Source organism: Protopterus annectens, chromosome 1.part2 (assembly GCF_019279795.1).
Source record: "Protopterus annectens isolate FY-2018-M chromosome 1.part2, PAN1.0, whole genome shotgun sequence".
NCBI classification, from domain to species: domain Eukaryota; kingdom Metazoa; phylum Chordata; order Ceratodontiformes; family Protopteridae; genus Protopterus; species Protopterus annectens.
Window position 1 is genome coordinate 1,070,618,311 of NC_056727.1, and position 24,368 is coordinate 1,070,642,678.

General features: G+C 39.7%; 1 protein-coding gene across 1 annotated transcript in view; it reads left to right on the forward strand.

Annotated features, from left to right (window-relative positions):
• The window catches only part of LOC122792232 (lysophospholipid acyltransferase 2-like), a 751,818-nt gene that overhangs the window by 477,215 nt on the left and 250,235 nt on the right, over positions 1-24,368 (forward strand). Inside the window, exon 8 of the mRNA XM_044059980.1 lies at positions 6,721-6,913. Coding sequence (XP_043915915.1) covers positions 6,721-6,913 — 193 coding nt within the window. The remainder of the gene's footprint in view (positions 1-6,720; positions 6,914-24,368) is intronic.

Here is a 24,368-nt window from a genome sequence, read left to right on the forward strand (position 1 = left end):
ACTCAAAGAAGTCGACCGAGTAAAGCAGGCATAATCTACCCTTCACAAAACCAAACTGTGTGGGATCCAGAGTTTGGAGATGCCCTATATCCTTGTTTATTAGATCCATGATGATGCATTCCATAGCTTTGCATATCAGACTTGTCAAGCTAGTGTGGTGATAGTTCCCAGAGTCTGTAGTCGCTCCTCCTTTGTGGAGAGCGATGACTGTAGCAGTGCACCATTTGGTAGGGACAAAGCCTGTGGTGAGGTTGTGATTGAACAGGGCACACAGGTGAGGTGCCAGTTCACTCTGTAGTTCATGTAGAACACAGACAGGGATATTGTCAGGTCCCATAGAAGCTGAATGCAGTGCTGTTTTAACCTGTGCAGCAGTAATACTGGGTGCCTGGCAATCTACTGGTATTGTGATTGGTCCTTTTGGTGTGGGGGGAGTAAAGTTGGCACTGAATCTGTCAGCCAGTATATTGGCAAAATCTGTTGGTTCGGTATAGAAGGTAACATTGTGCAGTAGCTCAGAGCAAATCTGGGTATTGCGATGGAAATTCCTTACATAACTATAGAAGGCCTTGTCGTTGTCCTTACTATCTGCTGCAATTCTGTTTTCATAGCTAGCTTTAGAGTATTTGATGAGGGATCTCAACTTTCTGCTGAGGCTGATAAGGGAGTTTTTCCACACTGATCACTGATGAAGTCTATATGCCAAAACCGGTTTGATACATAAATTTATAATAAAATACTTGAATATGGTGTTCCTTGTGGTGCTGGCTTTTTTTTGGATGTCTACAGTGTTTTGTTGGCCATTTGCACCTGCTGTATGTGTTAGCTTCTTCTGAATGTTAGGGTGGACCCTAATATTCTCCAGGGTGCTTAGGAATGTGGATTGTGAGTCTTGGGACATGGTTGGGGACCTATAACAGGCTACAACCTGAATTGCTGTCTTACCCAATGTTAGTTGCACCTGAAGTATCTCTGATGTGTTATGTTGGGCTACCAGTCTGGAGGTGTGCACATCCTTTATGAATATGGAAACACCACCGTCTTTGGATCTTCGGTCCGAGTTCTGGGGCCAAAAGGGGTGTGGAATGAGTTATAGCCTGGTAGTGCAGAGGTGCTTTCTGCTGCCTTGAACCAGGTCTCTGTTACAGCACAAATGTCGATGTTCTCCATCTTAAGGAGTGCTTTGAATGAGTACATTTTGAGATTTAGACTTCTAGTGTCGAGCAGCATGATCCTCAGATTGCATTTGTTTGTAGCTCTTACAGTAGTAATTTGGTCTTTGGAACACCACCTAAAAAAGGCACTATAGTGGTGGCAAGATCCTTGGCCAGTATCCAGAAGCCCAGGGGTGACAGATGCAGGCCATCTCTGGCTAAGCATAAAGGTCTGTCAATCATGTCATCCCAGGCAGACAGTGGATCTGCTTAGTATGACACCAGGAACTTAGCCAATTGTTGAAATCAATCATTTTCTGCTTGTACTGTTGTATCATTCTGGGTGATGGTAGGATGCTGCTCAGGGGCAAGGTCATACCCGGCTGGGCTACATAATCCGAGAGTTCCTCCATGTCTCTTTTCATGTATTCCAGGGGGGGGGGTATGTCTCAGGTTATTCACACCCACATGTAGAATGGCACCTGTTGTTGAGGGACCAGAGTGCATGCATTATGTGGTGGATCTTGGCACCTGACAGCACGCTGACTGTTACTTTCTCCTTATTTAACCTAGTGAGTGGGATATCAGTGTGCCTCACTATCGAGTCACCTATGACTAGTGTGCTGGTCATGCTGTTTTTCCTTAGGGGCTTTGGTTGAGTGGCACACTGTTTAGGAGAGTTATGTGTCTTGTGATTAGTGTTCTGTTGTGGTGGTCAAGTGCATTTCTGCCTTGGAGGTCTCTGCTGTTTGGGTAGATTTTTATTGAGAGCCTCCATGAAGGTAGGTGTGTGGTTTGTGTTTTTATGTGAAGGTAGTGCTGGTGTGTTTTCTGGAGAGCTATGTGTTCCATGTGGTGTGGTGCAAGTGTTGACCTTCTTCTCTTGACCAGGTATTCTGGTCTTGGCTGGAGAGTGCCTGGCTTCCAATCTGGATATATAAGTGCATCTCTCACAAGTCTGAGGGTTGTCACTATACGTGAGGCAGTTGCTACATTGCTTCAGGATGCCCAAGTTCACCAGGTTAACAGGAGCAAGCACAGGGAACTGACCTTTAGACATGCCTGGAGGGCTGGGCATTAGTAATAAGTACTGGAGCTGTTTCCTATATATATATATATATATATATATATATATATATATATATAGTGGGTAGAGATAAGTGAGTGTAGTAGGAGAACAATCAGTTGAAGAGAGAAAAATGAAGTAGAGAGGAAGGTTTCCAAGGCAAATATTGGGAGAGTACAGTATAGCAAGAGGTGTAAGCAAGAACAACAGTAACAAGGTGAGGGCAGTAGTCTGTAAGAAAAAGTATTTTCCTGGGGTTTTGGGATAGGCGAAAGATAGGGGACTATGTAAGAGTATCTCCTAGTGGCCAGGAACTGGTACTACAGCAGTAGTAATTGTAGGGGAAGGCCAGTCTAGGGTTGAAAAAGGACGCACAGTTAGGCTAGAGAAGGTAGTGAAATTCAGACGGGCAGTTTTAAACTATAGGTTACAAAGGAGGTATGGCTGCTGGCTGACCAGGCTGAGAAGCTGTGTCTTACATTAGTGAGGAACAAGCATACTACAATTAAGCTTTACAGCGAATTTGAGGAGCACACATACTTTCTCACTAAACTCTACATATTTAAGTGTAAAATAAATGTAAAATAAATAAAATAAACATATATACGTTGCTGTTGTGTCTTTCAGCTTTTCCTGGTTAGGGGTCGCCACAGCGGACCTCCGGTCCGCTAATGATTGGCAGTAGATTTTTACATGCCGAGTTGCTGGTCATTCACGCATGTCTCCACATAGAAGATGCTCTAGCTGAGAATCAAACAGGACAATGTCTTACTGTCAGGCGACAACGCTACCGCAGCACCACCACCGCAGTATTTAAAAATAAATATATATATATATATATATATGTATATATATATATATATATATATATATATATATATATATATATATATATATATATATATATATACACACACACACACACACACACACACACACACACACACACACACACACACACACACACACATATATATATATTCTGGCACACCATGAACAAACTTTTTCACCCAGGGAAGACCACTACTCCAAACCCTTTTCCCAGTAAGACACCACTTGAAACTGCCACTTTAATTAACACTTACTTCATAGAATCCATCCATAAACTGACTCCAAACTAGCCAAAACCAAACAGAGTTCTACCACCCCCACTACCCCCAAAATCTGCTTCCCCACCACCTTCTCCCCAAAACCCAACTCCACTGCCTATATAAAATCCCTTTTATTGAACAACAAACCTTGCTCCCTCCTCTGAAAACCTACCACCTGAATTTCTCAAACTTGCAGCCAAAACTATCACTTACCCCAGCTCTATTCATATGAATCACACTATCAAAGAATCCACTGTCCCCAATATTTGGAAATCCTTCTATGCTATACCCCTTCACAAAGGAGGTAACTCCACAGATCCCTCCAGCTTTCAACCCATAGACATCCTCTTTCCCCTCTCAAAAATTCTAGAGAAATGCATTCATATGCAACTTCTCAAATACCTACTTCAAGAGAAGCTTTTTACCCCCTTCTCAGCATGGCTTCAGGCCTCATCACAGCACCTCCACAGCCCTTATATCCTTCACCCAGTCTGTCACTGAGGCTAGAGAAGACAATAAGCTGGTGTCATGTCTAAGGCATTTGGCACTGTCTCCCACTTTACGTTCCTATATATACTATCCAATCTAAACATCTCCTCCCCATGATTCTCGGGTTCTCTAGTTATCTAAACAACAGACTACAATCAGTTAGATGGCAAACCTCCTGCTCTCCTTTCCTGTCTGTCCAAACTGGGGTCCCTCAAGGATCCATCTTAGGGCCTCTACTCTTCAACACCTTTACAAACAATATACGCCCCAGCTGCTGCACATCTTCACTGATTCTGTATGCAGATGATTCTATTCTTATTGCCTGCTCTGATAACCTCACTGATCTCCACACCTTCACTCAGAGTTCTTTCCACACCATTGAACACTGGCTGATTAACAACCAGCTCATCCTTAACCCTAAAATAATAAATTACTTCTTTGCCTTCTTAAATCTATGTCCAAGTGTAATGCCTAATTCTGTATCTCTTCCCTGGACAACACCATCATACATGCTGATGCCGTACCACACTCCTAGGTATTACAATAGACAATCAAATAATTTTAACCTTCACATCCTTCAATGCATTAAAAAAAAAATAATCAAAAAATGGGTCTATTATAGAGAAACAAAAAATATCCTTCCACTGCCACTAGGGGTTCTCTTGCCCAAGCCTACCTCCTCCCCTGCCTACTCTACTCTTTCCCTATATTTACCCACCTCCAAACCAAACTTGAACAAACTTGCAACCAAACTGCTAGATTTCATAGAACCTCCCCTACAAATCTCACCACTGCCTCACTCTTAAACAAGTACACTGGCTTGAGTTCCCTCAACTTTACCAGCTATCTCAGCTACAAATGTCCCAGTTACTAATTAACAAACTCACAATTTGTCCCTCTCTGACCAGTCTTCTATCCCACTATGTACCTACTCGTCCTCTCTGTAGCATAGAACAATTAACAAGCCAAACACATTAATAGGTGAATTGCTTTATAAATGCTCAATATCCCATATTTGGAACAAACTTCCCTGTAATATATATATATATATATATACACACACACTATCAAATCTACCTTCAAAAAAGAACTAAAAAAAGACCTTGTTAATACTCCTTCCTGCACTTGTAACCACCCTACCTGACTCACAACTCAGTCTCCCTTAATCATACTCTGCTTTCCTAAGGAAAATATTACAAATACTGTGCAACCTGTCTTCACTCTACTTAACAGTTATATGCTTTAATTCACATTCTGTGCCCAAAACAGATTAACTTTCCTGCTTCTCTTCCATTTTTCTCTTACTTCCTTAAACTTGACTCTCATTTATGCTTTCTCTGTCTCTCTGTTTCTAACTCAATGTTACTTTTTTATTCTCCTATCTGTCTTATCTTATAAGTTCAAAACATATATATCTCTGGTTTATTTGTAATGTTAATATGAAAACATTGATTTTTTATCTTGTGTATAAAAACTGTTATACTGTTATCTTCTGGGTTTTTTCAGCATTTTATTTTTACTCTTTTGTATATTGCCTGTTGATCTGTCATTTCAGCATGGTTATATTTCTTGTATTGTTCATATATTGCATTCTTGTTTTTTTCTGTGTGGAGCTTTTCTCCTCAGGTCTGCATTGAAAATCGGTCACTAACCCAGTCAACAAAAGACAAACAAATAAATATAAAAATATATATGTACATATAGACTTATATATATATATATATATATATATATGTATATATATATCTATATATATATATATATATATGTATAAATATAGTTCCCCTTCACATGACCGAATGTCTGTAAATTCGAAATTCATAAGCCAGAGGCCAGAATCTTGAATTTACAGAAACTCGAAAATGGGAAGCGAAACTAAAAAAAAAAGACACCTTATTAATATTTTTGCAGGGGGACCTTGCCCCCCTACACCCCCCACACACCCCCTACTTAAATATTCCTACTCCGAGATCACACTACAGCGGAGGACGGGGAAATTTTCCAGTTTGCGCTATATGCGTAAGTGCAAACCGGAAGATTTCCCTGTCCTCCGCTATAGTGCGGTCACAGAGCATTTAGATTTAGCTGCGAGGATGCAGGGAGACCTTGCCCCTTGCAAAAAGGTAAGTGAACTCTTTTTTTTTAAGTCCTAAACTTCCCATTCACAATTTTGAGTGAATGGAAGTTCGTGATTCTGGGCTCGAGCTTATGGGATTCAAGCTTCCATTCATTCAATCTTGTGAAGGGGAATCATATGTGCATATATATATATATATATATATATATATATATATATATATATATATATATATATATATATATATATATATATATATATATATATATATATATATATATATATATATATATATATATATATATATATATATATATATATGTGTGTGTGTATATATATATATATATATATATATATATATATATATATATATATATATATATATATATCTATATCTATATATATATTCATGGTATTATGTAGATAGCTAGATCGCTAGATAGTAGCAGTTAGCATTGTTTCATCACAAGACTTGGTTTTCCAGTTTTGTTCTTGGCTAGAGTACCTTCTGTGTAGAGTTTGCATATCATCCCTTTGTCTGTTTGGGTAATCCTCCAAACTATTCTTCAGTGTGTATGTATATAAGTGTGTGTGCATGTGTGTGTGTGTGTGTGTGTGTGTGTGTGTGTGTGTGTGTGTGTGTGTGTGTGTGTGTGTGTATACATACTGTAAATGTGTGGTCACCATAGAAACGTTGCATGGCCCTTTTGTTATTAAGGTAGTGAGGTGACTTTATTATTAAAGTAGCACTGCACATTAAAAATGGATGCTGCTAGCTATATCATACTGTTCCATATGATTATATTAATTAGTGATTTTTTTCTCTCATTCTGTCTTTTAAAGGAAGCTGTATTGTCTAAGTTACTGATGTGCTGTTTGCTGTTGATGGCCCATTTAGTTCTATCTACCTCATTTCCTGTCTCCCGCAACTTGGAAGACTCATTTGTGAACTCTGCCCCATTTTACACCCGGCTGGCATATCTCTATTTTTCTCTGATGGGCTTCAGGCCTAAGTATTACTTTGCCTGGACTATGGGTAAGTCCATTGTTCTTTTTTTTATTATTGCTTGGGTTGTCATCATATGCTATGTTAGATATTTATTTTTTCTGACCTGTACACTTCAGTTTAGGCAGTTGATCCATACAGGTACCTTTTAGGGTAGACGTTTCAGGATCATTGTATGCATAACTAATACAGCATTCTGCATGCTGATTGGCAAATCTGTCAGTACTGGTTTGGCACGCAGAACTGAGCTGTGAATTGTCCATTTATAAAAGCATTAGCTTTTTAAAATATTTTCCTTTGGTGGCTAGTATGCAAATGATATGTGTAATATGTGGCCATTTTATGTAACAATGATTTACAGTTCCGCAAAAATTAAAATGTTAGTCTGTGAAGGAACTAGATCATCTTCCTGGGGTTGGAGTACCCTTTGATTTTCTGTTAAAGTGCTACGTTAGTTCTGCAACAAGTATTAAGTATAACAGTCTAGGATTGTAGTTGACACTTTTTTTAAATAATCTGCTGTCAAGTGTTGTAACTGTTTGCTCTTTAAATATATTTTTATAACTTTGTTCATATCACATTGACAGATTACGTCCTTATTTAATACGTGTAGTCATCCTTGATTCACAGAGTTTCTGTAAGTCATTAGATGTATTCTCATGTTTATCCGCTTTAACAATATGACACAAAAATATGTTCTATAGATTGCCTGCTGACTCTAGTATCCCTCGTCAATGTCATGTATAGTGTACTGTGGAGACTGATTGCTATGTAGCACTAATGACTCAAACTGTATCTTTACATATTTATTACATATTATATATATATATATATATATATATATATATATATATATATATATATATATATATACTGATGGTTGCATAAGCAATGACTAGTTAAAAAAACAAAACAAACGAGTCATAGACTGATTGATTTATTACACTTCATTGTAAACACAGGTAATGTTCTATACCAGGTATATGAACACAGAGAAACAACTAGCTAAGATAAAGAGCATCCTTGAATTATTAGGTTAATAAGAAACTCTTGTTTGCTTTACTTAGATAATTCTCAGCATTTATGTCACAAACTGTTTTATGAATTTAGGAATAGATGTCTACATTTCTTCAAGTAGTCTCTATTGTTATGCATACTTGGGGATGGGGTTGACATACTGGCTAATACTCCTGAATTTTGGTCCAAGTTACACTTAAATAAGAATAGGAAGGAACCCTGTTTTACATGAATGGGGAGCCTGTTCCAGAGAATGGAAATTCTCTGAGAAATGTATCTGTCTCTCTTGTTGTGTCTTTCAGCTTTTCCCGGTTAGGGGTCGCCACAGTGGAACTCCTGTCCGCTAATGATTGGCAGCAGATTTATACATGCCGAGATGCCAGCTCTGATGCACAACCTTCAACGAAGGTATGCCCATTCACTCATATCTCCACACAGAAGATGCTCTAGCAGAGAATCGAACAGGACAACGTCTATCTGTGAGGTGACAATGCTACCGCAGCACCACCACCGCAGTTATCTAATGTGTCTTATTTATATCGCAGACCAAATTTTAGTCTTTTAATTTAGTTGCTTTGATGATGTTTGTCTTGCAGATGTGCAGAAGATTCATCAAAACAGGGTCCAGGGATACCTTGTAGAACAGGCAAAGATCACTTCTCAGAAGTCTATATGATAGACTGAATAGACAGGGCTTTCAGTCAATCAGCATAAGACATTGTGTTTACTCCTTGTATTCCTTTTGTAAGGAACATTTGTGGATGTTCCAACTGATATGTATGCCTGGTCAGATACATACCGAAGGGGGCATTATACCCTATGCTGAGTTTGATGAGGGCTGAGTAGAGTCGTATGATAACATCTCTAGACTTACATGCTATGCCCTTGCTTATAAGTTGAGCAATATAGAAGGATTCTGTTACCACCTTGGATACATTTTGGTTGAAGGCTGGGTTACTATCTGCGTGAGCTCCCAGATCCCTGAATAGTGAATCAACTTTTAGGATCATAGAATCATAGGATTGTAGTAAGTTACTAGGCTAATGCCCCTAGAACCTTTTTCAGTCTAGCAATTCATGCCCCAATTATCCCAATTATCATTGCCCATCGGTATATGCCTGTGACTTAGGGCATCTACAAACTGCCCATGTCCATAAGGACCACAGGTGACTAGCCAGGAGGTGAATTTACAGTTTCCTATCCATTTGTTCAAATCGCATTTGCATAGCCTTAGGAAGGAGTTCTGTTTCACATGAATGGGGAGTACATGATATATATTTCCATGGCTTTGCAAATAAGACTAGTCAAACTAATGGGTCTGTTTTTTTCAGGATCTGTTGAAGGTCTTCCCTTATTAAGAATAGTGACCATGGCAGTCCTGTATTCACATGGTACAAAACCTGATGTAAGACTATAGTTAAATAATGATTCCAGGGGGCCTAATAAGTCTGATTTTCAACTTCATGGCTTTAGTAAGTGCAACCGGCACATGCTCCCTAGTTATAGTTGGAGAATTTATGCTTGAGGGTATTTTGTAGGGGATGTTTGTGCATGAGAGGAAGGTAAAGTTGGAAATGAATTTGTCTTCTAACAGGTTCACTATATTGTCAGGCTTAGTGAATATGGTACCATTAACCACCAGTTCAGCACATTACTGTGTGCTTCCCTTGAGGTTTCTGACATAGCTGTAGAAGACCTTATGGTTAACTTTCACCAGGGAGGCTATCTTAACCTTAGATTTGGCTTTGGTTGACCTAATTAACCCTCTTAGTTTGATGACAGAGATTTTTGTCTTTATGGGAATAACCCTTCCTATTTTTTCTCTTTTGTTGCATATCCTGTTTGATGTTGGACACTACCAGGGTGGTTTGTTTCTGGGACTAGTCTTTGGCTTACTTCTGGTAGGTACAGCAACCTTTATGCACCCATTGACATGGCTGTACAAAGTTTCTGAGACTAATTCAGCATAGGCTGCTGTGTTCTTGTGGTTTGGAGGGATACTGAATTGACAAACCATCACTTAATAAAAGGCAGCTTGCTTTGGAAGAGTTCCTGTTACTGGTTTTAAAGGGACTACAGACTTGATTTTGATTTTGAAAGAGACAGCTTTATGGTCAGACCTTACCAAGGAAAACAAGAAATTAGGGGTTGTACAGCTTTCTCCCATGTTTTGGGGCATGAAGTCCAGTATGTTGGAGACTCTAATGGGTGTATTTACCATTTTGTCTAAAGTGTTTGTATTTATGAAGTTCAGGAATCTCTGTGCCTATAGATTTGAGGCCATGTAGGATTCCCAGTATATAGAGGAGTAATTAAAGTAATTAAAGTATCCCCTGAATATGATGTTAGGTTGGATGGTAAGTAGGTCCAAGTGTGCATTGTAAACTTCTTGGGACACAGAGGATGAGTATAGCTGGCTAAAATATGGTATGGGATTTTGTCTCTGGTGATCTGCATGAGGAGGAACTCCAGCACATCAACCTGTTTGACCATTCTAGAGGTGTGCTTGTTACTGATGTATATTGAGACACCTCCACCTTTAGACCTTATCTATGAAGCTACTGGTCAAAAGTCTGGAAGACACTGAAATCTTGCACTGACAGGGTACTCTCTGCTACTTTAAACCATTTTTCTGTAACTGCACAGATGCCTATATTCTTGAGTGTGAGGAATGCATGGAAGGAGATATTTTTTTTTTATTTAGGCTCCTGGCATTGAGTAGTAACACCTTAAGGTTCAGATAAGTTGGTTTTGTTATGTTTGTTGGCAGATTTTTCAAGTTGGTATTGCTTAAAAAAGGTACTATGGGCATCAATAACGTTTTAGCCAGTACTCAAAATCCTAGAGGGAAAAGGTGCAGATCATTCCTGCAAAGCAACATGGTCTATTATCTGTGTCCTCCCAAGCTGATAAATATTGGATCCCCTTAGAATAACACCAGAAAGGCAGCCAGTTATTGAAATCAATATATATATATATATATATATATATATATATATATATATATATATTTTTTTTTTGCTGATGTTGTGAAATCATCCTTGGTGATGGTAATATGCTGCTCAGTGCTAGACTTATACCTGCCTGAGACATATAGTCTTAAAACTCCATAACAGCTCTTTTCACATAGTCCAGGGAAGCATGTTTTAGGTCATTTACATCTATATGGACTATGATGCGATCATACTGGTACCTGTGATGTAGTGACTTGAGTGTGTGTGCGATTTAGGGGATCCTGGCTCCAGTTAAGCAGGTAAGAATCTTGTTCTGCCCAGTTAGAGGGTCATCAGTATATCTTACAATGGAGTTCTCTATGACAAGAGTCCTAGGGGGTGTGTTTGCTTGCCTTACAAGCTTAGTGTTTGGGGCTCCACTCTGAGTCACAGTATATGTGGCATTAGGTGTTCTAAGTGCATTTGGGTCTGCTAAGACAGAGCTTTGACAACGAGTAGTCAACATGATCTTTGCTGTTTAGGAAGATTTCTTTTAAGTGCCTCAACATGAGTCAGTCTATGTGTGTGTTGTGTGCTATGTGAGGTGGGTGCTGTGTGCATGGTTTTGACAACCTGATGTGCGCCTGTATGTGAGAGTTTCAACTCCAGTGTCATTGTATAAGTATACGTGTCATATACTGTGTCTGCTTCTTTAAGAATTATGTGGTTGTCAGTAAATGTGAGACAATTGCTACATTGTCTCAAGATGCTCATATCGACCACAATGGCTACAGAGAAGTTAGGAAATTGCAGATCCATAATGTCTAGTCCTTTAATTGGTAAGCTGCAAGGTGGTGGTGTATTGGAGTTAGAAGGCTATTAAGGGAGCTTTGTTGGTGCCCACTAATAAGGGTGGTTTACTGTGGCAGATTATGCTAATCAGTACTAAATTCTACTTATTTGAATCTTTACACAATACTGAATTCTACTACATCTGTAGGTATTGTCATTCAACACTCAACTAGCTGCTCTAATCTTGTTGGCACACAAGGTATTTGTACTATATTATTGCTTTACAGGGTACAGTTTTATGGATCATTTTACAGGGAAAATTTGCTTTCTAGGTGTTTGCTACTATACAGGGCACTCCTAACCCACACAAATGTGCAAGATTTATAGCAGCACTGAAAAAAAAAACTAATAAGCCCTCTGACCAATAAAATGACTAAACTATGAGTCCTTCTTTGTATTCCCAAATCAGACAGACCAGGCAAATGCCTCCTTTCACAAGATGAATAAATACAGTCTTCTTAATGTGAAAACACAGCAAAAGAGACCCACAAGTGCAATGCTAAAACAAACTAAGGCAATTTCAAGACAGTCTTACAGCAGTAACAGTGAGGGGAAGATCATTTTTTGCAAAACATTCAGTGAAATGCACAAATAAAACAGAAAACAGTAGTGATCACTCAAAATAAATTAAGCAAGTGTGATTTGACAATCAGAGGTACCTGTGACAGAGGTCACAGCAAGAGGTTCTCCCTAACTTTGCCTGGATGGCAATGGGTCCAAGTAAAACACTTCTGGAACACAAGCTAGGGCTTCATGCTTCGCTGAGCTCCAGGAAAGTCAACAGGAGATAATATGTAGTAAAGAAAATTTACTCAAGAGCAGTACTGGTCTTCTAGGTGGGCACTCAATATCATGAAGCTAGGAAAATATGGGTGGGAAGAGTGCATAAATAGCTCATACAACAGACAATTGGAATGAATGAGGGGGAGGGTTGGACTTTGGAAATCAGGCTACCACAAGGGGTAGAGGCCAGTGACACAATCTTATAGAACCACCACAGCAAAACGATATGAGGGTTGAGAACATTTGTCAAGGAATAAGCAGGCTAGGTAAAGAGGCATCCAACAAATATAGGCAATATTGGAGCTCCTTCAGAAACTTTCGACTAATGTGTTAGTGGGGGGTGAGGCAGGCATAGAATGCAACTTCTAGAAGGTAAATGATAAGCGGAATATAAAAGCAGTGAAGCACAAACTAGATAAGTGACAAGAGACAATTATCTTGCAGCTGAACTTCTACTACAGTTTAAGGCACCAGACTAGACTGATTGCCAGTAACACTGTTAATGGAAAAAATGCAGTATCTGTAGTAGTACACAGTCCTACCACAACTGTGAATTAAACTACAAGACTATGGCACAGCAGGATTTAAAATACAAACGTATAGCTTTTATAAGTAATTCTACTTGTGGAACTAGATGTGCAGAATAATGCATAATCTTATGCAGAAACACAATCTTCCCACAACTGTGAATTAAAATACAAGACTAAGGTCTGAGAACAAACTAAAAAATGCAAACAGATAACTTTTTTAGCTAAAACATGAAGCAGAGCGGAAAAGTACAAAGACATGTGCCCACATAGGTCACTCTAAGGGCGATTTAAATATTTAAGCAGAACTGAAATAATTAAAATAATTTAATTCTCTTTGCTTTTTTGAAAAACAAGTTACTCACAATTCCTCATCTCTCCAAGCCTTGGATAAAAGACTACATCAGTCATGCATCCAATTTTCTGTGGTACTGTCTCTCAGTTCAAGTATGCAGTCTGTCTGGGTCTCCCCCAGGCTACCAGACCCACATGCTTGTCTCCTAGCCTCACTGAGTATAACTGCATAAGTACATGGTACTGTCTCATCCAAATCCTTCCTTCTCAGGATATCTGCAGGATGGAAGTTCCATACCCCGGTTGTCTCAAGACAACCCACTATTGGCATTTTGTCTTTCCCACTTACTGGCTCCCCCATCTTTGGTTCCCCACCTTGCCTTTGTGGACACCTGTATGCCACATGGCCCCACTGGTTGCTTTCAAAACATTTCACCCTAGGTCCTGGACATGTACCTGGACTAGTGGCTTCTCCTGCTACTGGCAGATTCTGTTGGGGCAGTCTGTGCTGCCCAACATGGGTTCCTTCAGACCCATGAGCAGTCTTGGGGGTCCCCTTCCTTTAAAGGGTTGCCCTGCTGGTCAGGTATAGGTTTCCCTCCTTCCCCAACTCAACTGAAGTAGCACATTGTCTATCAGTTAACCAGATCCTCATGTCCTCAGGAAAAGTGCTAAGGGCTTGTTCCCTCACCAAAAGTCTGTCAGCCCTTCAAAAGTGGTGACCTGACATCCACTCACCCAGCTAAGAAAATAGGTGCTCAGTTCAACAACATATTCATATACATTTTCAACTGCCTTGGGTCTTTGCTCATGAAACTTTTTCCTATACATTTCAGGTGTTAGCTTAAAACATTGTAACAGACATTTCTTTACAGCAGTATAATCAAAACAGACAGAGTCAGGCATTTGTGCTTTCCCATGGAGTAAGGGGGTCAGGAACTGTACACAGAGCCTTTGGTCAACACTATACTTTTTGCATACCCTTTCAAACATGTGAATGAAACTATCAAAATTATCCCCCTCTTTAAATTGCGGAAGAAATTTACTGACCTGTTGTGCTTCTGGGGCCCAGTTACTCCCTTCTTCATTACCTACATGACTCTGGCGAAGAGTCAGCATTTCCCTCTCATACTTCCTCTGACACTCCTTTTCTTCATCTTCTATCTCCAAATGCCTGGCCTCTAACTCAAGTCTCTTTAGCTCCAGCTGGATTTTTAAGTCCACTGCAGAAAGGTTGAGCTGTTCATTCTTTGAGGATATTGTATTTCCACTGCCAGTCCGATTGTCCTTCACAGAAAGGTTGAGCTGTCCATTCTCCAAGGATATTGTATCTCCACTACCAGTCTGATTGTCCTCCTGGATACTGTTTTCTGATGCATCTATAACCAAGGCTGCAATCAGGTCTTCCTTAGTCAGGTTTCCATGTACCAGTCCCCTAGCCTGGCACATCTCCACCAGAAGGCTTCTTGTCAGCTTTCCATATTCCTGTGCTGACATGCTGCCTGCTCACCCTGACTAACTAAGCTAACAGAAGAAATAAAGCAATTGTGATCTGAACTCTGAGTATACTCTGCATGGCTGATTTAGAGTACAAAACACTTTCAGAGATCACTGTACATAAGCTAAAGGATTCACTCTACCCACACCACTGCCAAACAGATATGTGAGGATATCATATCCCAACCACTGCCACCACTTGTGATGACCGTGCCCTGGCCCCAGCAATCAAGGAGCCTCAATCCTCACCACCAACACCAGAGAGGTTGTCTCCTAGAAGAGGAAAGGATAACTAATACACACAGTAAAGTACAATTTCCCTTAAGTGCACACAGAGATCACAGTCAGTCTGGGGCTGGTTGCTCCCTTGCTCTCCAGGTCCCCAATAAGACTCCCCACTGGCACAGCTATAGGGTCCAGATCTCAGCCTAGCTGGCAAGCTAACCTCCAGTACCCTCTCTGTCCAACCAGTGCTTCATGTCCCTGCCCAGGTAGCTGACATACACCCACACTTTGAGATAAATATTTATACAACTTCACAGACACCCCTGGGGAAGGCTGACACAGAGTCTCCAGATGTGCCCCTTTACCTAGACTATACGGTAGTAATTACTGCCCCCACCAGCTTAATAATTTATCAGCTACCCAAAGGCCCTTAAAAGGGTGTCCAATTATTACTGTGCAATATTATTATCCAATTGGTAATGTGACTATTCAGTCTAAAGCTTATTAGAGTGGCCTATTATGATAACCTTTATAAATATGCAATATACTCTAGAACCTACTTCTCTACACAAACCAGACACAGGTAAAGGTTTTAAAAATATTTAATAATAAATAATTAAAACACCAGACAATACTACTACACCACAGAGATATCTAAAAGTTCAGAGATCACACAGAAACTTAAAATAATACAGTAGGACAGGTCTGATGTCAAAGAAAAACACAATCTAACTTTCTAATATTTAGCTAATCTTAAGAGAAAACACAGTGCTATAATCCTACTTACAGATATATAAAGAGCATAAGCAGTACTGGGGTTGATGGTCCAAGACAAATGCTTGTGGTCTCTCTCAACAATAGTTTTTAAAACACTAACAAACAGCTCTGCTAAGGCCCTCCCAAATTACATCATTTTGACACTTAGGTTTTCCCAGTACTCACATTACATCATCTTGACACTTAGTCTGGAGTTCCCAGGCCACAAGCTGCATTATGTAGCAAGCTAACACCTGCTCAGGAAACAACAATAAAAGACATTTCACATGTATACTCTAACAATTATTCCTTAAGTTAAGACAATAGAAAGAATGTGTTCAGCCAGTCGCTCCGGCACCATTTTTTTAGATAATTGTAACTTCAAAGAACATTTGAAATGCTTGGCTTGATTTTCCTTACAGCAGATGGCAATGTTGCAACAATCTTGAAGTTCACATTTTACAGTGTTTTCTTTCATTTAAAAACACAAGCCTGTATTTTACATTTATTTATACAAATTATAGAATTATGTATCAAATTCTATTTGACTAGGCTGGCAGCCTTCGCCCATTTTCCCCAATCTTCACACAACTTATTCCACTTTTCTTCAGTTCTTACAAGGTTACAGTAAGATGACTTCAGATTGTTTCATTTCTTTCAGAATGCTTTTCCATACTATGTGGATATATATTATAGTTTGTATTATTCAAGCTTAAAAGAGGGATGCATGTAGAACATTTACCTAGAAAGTAGGATACCACTGACTTTGTTTTCCTTTTGGTTTTCTTAGTGGCCATTTTCTTAAAACAAAAGTTTTTCCAAATGCATCTGAATGTTATGCCTGAAACCACCAGTGAAGAAGCTACATGGTATAACTGACTCAAAACTAAAATACAAATAAAATACTACAAAGAGAGGATGCAAGAATAAAGGATACCATCCGTTTAATGTCCAGATTTAACGCTTTCATCCACGGTACAAAGACTTTATCAAAATAACACACATTCAACCATCTTATGTTTAAATAAGAACAAATAGTCATCTGATGTGCCCTCTAATCAATTATCTAGTTAAACATCTTTCTACATTTAAAGGACACTAGAACAAATAACATAAAAAACTGGAACAAATAAAAATGTATCACCCAACCCTTTAAAAATAAAGCCCTATTTAAAATCTGTATCTCTGTTACAGCCGTTTTTTATATACAATGAACTATAATATGTGTGGAAGATATGTTTATATTTATACATAATTACATATAAAAATTGAGTCACTACTGCTCCGAAAAATGTTTCATCAACCCATTTGTGCCTCAATTTCCCAAAAGCCTTTTCCATACTATGTTGATGTATCTTATAGTTTGTATTCTTCAAGCTAAAGAAAAGGGATGCATGTAGAACATTCACCTAGAAAGTAGGACACTGCTGACTTTGTTTTAGTTGTGGTTTTCTTAGTGGCCATTTTCTTAAAACAAAAGTTTTTCCAAGTGCATGTGAATGTTATGCTTGAAAACACCAGTAAAGAAGTTCCTTTTGGCCTAACCACTTCCCATGTAGTGCTTATTTTACTAGACTGTATACCTATTACAAAGTATTATCCTCCACTACAGAAAGAAAATGAAGCCAGTGACGGACTGTGAACAGTGGTATAGCTAGATATTCACTGGGTACATAAATGGGTACACTTCTTTTTTTATAAAGCATGCTTATCCCAACTATGGCCCCTTCCCTCCTTCTGTATCCCCTCACTGCACAGTCATTTATTTTAGGACACTTTCTACACAAGTTTGAGAAAAAAAAGACCATATAGTTATAGTTGCACAGTACACCCGGAATTTATTTTTATGAGAACAGGGAGACGCACAAATATCTTTTTCCGTGTGTGTGTGTGTGTGTGTGTGTGTGTGTGTGTGTGTGTGTGTGTGTGTGTGTGTGTGTGTGTGTGTGTGTGTGTGTGTGTGTGTGTGTGTGTGTGTGGGTGTGTGTGTGTGTGTGTGTGTGTGTGTGTGTGTGTGTGTCAGTTTATAAGCGGAGGTGCTTCTTTGGGTTAGTACTGAGAGAAAATAAAATCATAAAGACATTAATGAAAAACATCCCTCTACAGAAAAATCTGATACAATCTGGTTCTTTGCATTTCCTAGAGACAAGTGTAGAGAAGGCCAGTAAAGATTTCAGCTGTCAATATTCATCATTTACCTGTCATTTTTCTTGACTTTGATGAAAAGGTAATTTTCACCGGTATTGAAAACTGAAATCACCTTAACAAAATTATGCTGACAAGAAATGTCCCTATTTGAAAATAACATTTACAGACCAAGAAATCCTGGATGCAAAGTACTTTGATAAAGACTGAGCTTGTGGTGCATTTCAGTGAATATTCTGTCATGTGCCATTTCATTGTTAATTCCTCTTACTGATATTTAATATGCTGCATAATTCAAACAGTGCTGAAAGCCTATAAAACCACCTTTCTGACCATTGTGCAGCTGTGTTGTCAAATATAAATGTAAAATATTTCAGCTCATTAATTGCTTTATAGATTAATGGAGTATTTTCCGTTTTCTTCCTATATCATAGGCATCTCCAATTGCAAGATGCTCAGATAATAAAATAAAATGTTGGCAGTGCAGAGTACCTACAGAACTTGGTTCTCTAACTTGTTTCCTGGCTGGGACACCTTGTGTGTGGAGTCTGTAGGTTCTTCCTCTAAACGCATGGAGGAGCGTCTTCATTAAGTGCCTCAGTTTCCTTCTGCATCCAAAAATCTTGCAAGTAAAACAACTGATAACCCTACAAATTGCCTTTGTGTGTGTATGTGTGTGTGTGTGTGTGTGTGTGTGTGTGTGTGTGTGTGTGTGTGTGTGTGTGTGTGTGTGTGTGTGTGTGTGTGTGTGTGTGTGTGTGTGTGTGTGTGTGTGTGTGCAATGTGTTTATCCGGCAATGGACTGATGTTCTAGCTAGGAATGGTTCTCTGCCTTATACCCCATGGCTACTGACATGGATGTCAACTCCCCTGTGACCCTGAATAGGATAAGGTAAGTAATGGAAAACGTCTGAATGAATGAATGAATGAATGAATGAATGAATGAATGAATGAATGAGAAATGAATGAATCATTCCTAAGTAAGGCACAATACCACTGTGAATACCAGCCTCTACATAATTGCAAAAACAAAAGAATGAAACACTTACTAATCATGCTGGATTCTGGACCAAGTCTCAGCATTGCCAGCTCAGTTTCTTGGTTCCAGCCCCACCATTACAATGACTAAATCACCATCTTGCAGTTTAATAAAAATTAACTACCAAGCTGTTGAATTTTGTAAGAGCCAGCCTCAAAATCACTGTGGTGTGAAACTGCTTCTACAGTTCAGTTCATACTGATGGATTCATGCATGCTGTCACTGCATTTACTAGCATAGGAGCCAGCAGGTGCTAGTGGGTGCTTGTTGGTAGCTCAGTTACAGGCAGGGTAGTCAACAGATGCGGATGGATGCACGTTAGCACTGCATTTACTGGGAGGAGAACCAGCAGATGCTGATATTTGTCTAGTAAGCAGCATACCTATCATTGGAAAATAATTTCTACTCACACTTTTTCAAATAATCTGGTCCTTTTTATTCTAAATTATTCTTATTGTAACATCCCAGGAACATCATGAGAACAGGGGTGGGCAAAGGCAGAAATATACAGGGAAAAGGAAGAAAGTATGGGCTTTAGTTAGGCATATATTTGAGCAGTATATTATCAAAATCAGATAGCTGAAAATACAATTAAAATAATGTATCTTGCGTAAATGTCTAGCCATAAATAGCATATCCTGCACATGTACTTTTCCAGGCAAATTCAGACAGTCTCTTCATAATTCATACTTTCTTACTCACAAGTAAACATTTCTCAACATCATACATACTGAAGCTATGAGACTTCCTGCTACTATACGGTAAGCTACATGAATCCAGGCCCCACAGGTAGCTTCAATATCACATTTGTTGGATCTTGGACCACAACACAGCACACTTTAAGCTGTGTTCTCCCCATGACAACACTAATCTCCATCAATTTTACAACAGGAGTGGTTACATGGTTCCAGTTTTAATTGGTGCAGTTATGTTTCATTGTTAACATAGGCATAAATAGTTTTGTCAGTGAATTTGGTCAGGGACTGAAATACTTCAAAGGTTCATTGGGAGCATAAGACAAATAGTTTCTTTCCAAATGTGTTGTAGAGCATTCTTTATGTTTAACCAAAAGGAGTCTAGAACTGGGCAGTCCACAAGTAAACATTTCCTAGTCCACGCATGCTGATTGGGTGCATCTCCAACACTGACTTATATGCAAAAATCCTAGCAGATCTCTGTTGGATATGAAAAGTGGCATGAAGAATTCTTCATACCAACAACTGCATTCATAGAGAAGTAGGTTGGTCTTGGTTTGACAACTTCATGCTTCTCTCAGTCTCATTTACAGGGTCTTGTGCCATGCTTACTACTTTGTGTTATAAAGGAGATGTGATAAGATATATTCTGTCATGAGTGCTTCTGTACAACAAGGACAACAAGCCTTTTAAGTGGCTCAGGCTAAGAGCAGTGAAAGCAATGTCTTAGTCACATACGAGGCTGCAGAAGCTCCTGTCAGCGTCACCAGTGTTTCAGCTAAGCTAGTAGCCTAAACTTGGGAGGAAGTCATCCTGCCCTGTTGCAGATTGTAAGTGGGACTCTTGGAAGGACAACAGATCTATCTCCTTAGTTAAACATGTGCCCCACTTCAGTTCATTTTGTTGTCCAAAGATACAGTCTGCCTCCACCTACCATCTATAGTGTCTTCTGGGCACAAAATTCTAGCAGAAATGGTGGTATATGTCTTTCAAAATATTGTGTTGCCAGGTACGATTTGACAGTAAAATGTATATTAATTAAGTTATGCTGCTTGAAATACCACTCAGGTCCATGGAGTGAGACAAATATAATCCCACCTTATATTCTTGTCCTAAAATCCAACAGGGTCTACTTCAAGATTTTCCAGGGGCTTCTAAATCCTAGTCTATCTACTCTGCTGTGATGATTAAATGTGATGCCAGAAGATGGGTACAGAAAGAATCTCCTTCTCCTACAGTTAATCTTTAAAATTTACTTCATCCAAGGGACTAGTGTATGCAAACGGACCTTGCCAACTTCTATACCCATTTCCAGACCAAAACAAGGAAGGATGAATCATAGATACCAAAAGTAGGTATATAACCTTCAGAATCAGAAATGATTTACGACCGTACAGTTTTTGATCCTGAGTATACCACTGACCAATCTGGTGATATATAGGCATATTAAATAATATCTGTTAAAATAATTTTCTGTAATTTGTTGTACACAATGTATATGATTTTTCTTTGGATCTTTTCTCCCTGGGATGCCATTGAAAGTGGGTCTTTGTCAACCCAGTTGGCTTATCCCAGTTAACAAAGTTAAGTAAATATCTATCTGTGTGCCTCTGAGCTTATGCGGTGTGTAGGTCAACAACCTTTCCCTTGATACATCAATAGTGACACCCAATTATTTTAGACTGTTTCTGTTCCAAACAGCTGTGAGCATTTGTATAAGTTCATTTTGGGTATAAAGTTTAAGCCCAGAAATGGTGTCATACTGATGTTTTTTTTATCATTTAGCACCTCCCCAAATGATTCCAACAACTCTAATATTTCAGGCAAAAGCAACACATGGTTGTGAATAGTCAGAAATGCATAGTTTGAATATAAATGTATTAAGGCTAAAACCATATCTTTGTACATTACAACTCACAATTACTATCTTCATCTTCTTTTGGCAGTTCCTGTTAGGAGTTGCCACAGGGGATCATCTGTTTTCATTTCTTCCTGTCCTCTGCATCTTGCTCTGTCATACCAACCACCTGCATGTCCTCTATTACCACATCCATAAGCCTTATCTTAGGCCTTCCTCTTTTCCTGTTACCTGGTAGCTTCATCCTTAGCATCTTTTTCCCACTATACTCAGCATCCCTCCTCAGCACATGTCCAAACCAACGTAATCTTGCCTCTCTGGCTTTGTCTCCAAACCTTCCAACCTGGGCTGACCCGCTAATATACTTATTCCTAATCCTATCCACCCTCGTCACACCTATTGCAAATGTTAACATCTTTAACTCTGCCACATACAGCTCTAACTCCTGCCTTTTTGTCAATGCCATTGTCTCCAACCCATTTAACATAGCTGGTCTCACTACCCTCTTGTAGATCTTCCCTTTCACTCTTACTGGTACTCGTCTGTCACAAATCACTCCTGACACTCTTCTCCACCCACTCCATCCTGCCTGTACTCTCTTCTTCACCTCTTTTCCACCCTCACCATTACTCTGAACTATTGATCCCAAGTATTTAAACTCATCCACCTTTGCCACCTCTACTCCTTGCATCCTCACCATTCCTCTATCCTCCCTCTCATTCACACACATATATTCTGTCTTAGTCCTGCTGTCCTTCATTCCTCTTCTCTCTAGAGCATATCTCCATCTCTCCAGGGTGTCCTCCACCTGTTCCCTACTCTCACTACAGATCACATGTGCAAACATCATAGTCCACGGGGACTCCTGTCTGATGTCGTCTGTCAACCTGTCCATCACCATTGCAAATAAGAAAGGGCTCAGAGCTGATCCTTGATGTAATCCCACCTCCACCTTAAACGCATCCATCACTCCCACCGCAGACCTCACTGCTGTCACACTACCCTCGTACATATCCTATACCACTCTTACATACTTCTTCGACACTCCCAACTTCCTCATACAGTACCACAACTCCTCTCTAGGCACCCTGTCATATGCTTTCTCAAAGTCTACAAAAACACAATGCAATTCCTTCTGACCTTCTCTGTACTTCTCCATCAACACTCTCAGAGCAAACATCGCATCTGTAGTGGTCTTTCCTGGCGTGAAACCATACTGCTGATCACTAATCATCACTTCCCTTCTTAACCTAGCTTCCACTACTCTTTCCCATAACTTCATGCTGTGATTGATCAGTTTAATCCCTCTGTAGTTATTACAGCTCTGCACATCACCCTTATTCTTAAAAATCGGTACCAAAACACTTTTTCTCCATTCCTCAGGCATCCTCTCAATTTCCAAAATTTCATTAAACAATCTGGTTAAAAACTCCACTGCCATTTCACCTGAACACCTCCATGCTTCCACAAGTATGTCATCTGGACCAACAGCCTTTCCATTCTTCATCCTCTTCATAGCTATTCTTACTTCCTCCTTGCTAATCCATTGCACATCATGATTCACTATCCATACATCATCCAACCTTCTCTGCCTCTCATTCTCTTAATTCATCAACCCCTCAAAGTACTCTTTCCATCTGCTCAACACACTCTCCTCGCTTGTGAGTACATTTCCCTCATTATCCTTTATCACCTTTACCTGCTGCACATCTTTCCTAGCTCGGTCCCTCTGCCTAGTCAATCGGTACAGGTCCTTTTCTCCCTCCTTAGTGTCCAACCTTTCATACAACTCTTCATACGCCTTATCCTTAGCCTTCGTCACCTCTCTCTCTTTGCCATGCACCTCATCTCCTTATACTCCTGTCTACTTTCTTCATCTCTGTGACAATCTCACTTCTTCTTTGCCAACCTCTTTCTCTGTATACTCTCCTGTACTTCCTCATTCCACCACCATGTCTCCTTGTCGTCCTTCTTCTGTCCAGATGTCATACTAAGCACCTTTCTACCCGTCTCCCTTACTAGCTCTGCTGTAGTTACCCAACTATTTGGTAACTCTTCTCTGCCACCCAGTGCCTATCTTAACTCTTCCCTGAACTCCACCTCACAATTACCCTTTTTCAATTTCCACCACTTGATCCTTGGTGCTGCCCTCACACTCCTCCTCCTCTTCTTGATCACCAACGTCATCTTACAAACCACTATCCTATGCTGCCTAACTGCACTTTCCCGGTCACCACTTTACAGTCTCTAATCTCCTTCAAACTGGCCCTCCTACATAAGATACAATCCACCTGTGTGCAACTTCCTCCAATCTTGTATGTCACCCTATGCTCCTCTCTCTTGTTAAAATATGTATTCACCACAGCCATGTCCATCCTTTTCACAAAATCCACTACCATCTGACCTTCTGCATTCCTTTGCTTAACACCATACCTACCCATCACTTCCTCATCCCCTCTGTTCCCTTCACCAACATGCCCATTGAAATCTGCTCCAATCACCACTCTCTCACCCTTGGGTACTGTCATCACCACTTCATCCAACTCACTCCAAAATTTTTCTTTCTCATCCATCGCACACCCAACTTGTGGAGCATATGCACTAACAACATTCATCATTACACCATCAATTTCCAGCTTCATAAACATCACTCTATCCGACACTCTTTTCACCTCCAAAACACTCTTAGCATAATGTTCCTTCAGGATAACTCCTACACCATTTCTGCTCTCATCCACACCGTGATAAAGCAATTTAAACCCACCTCAGATATGCCCAGCCTTACTCCCCTTCCATCTGGTCTCTTGCACACACAATATACCAACCTTCCTTCTGTCCATCATATCGGCTAGCTCTCTACCTAT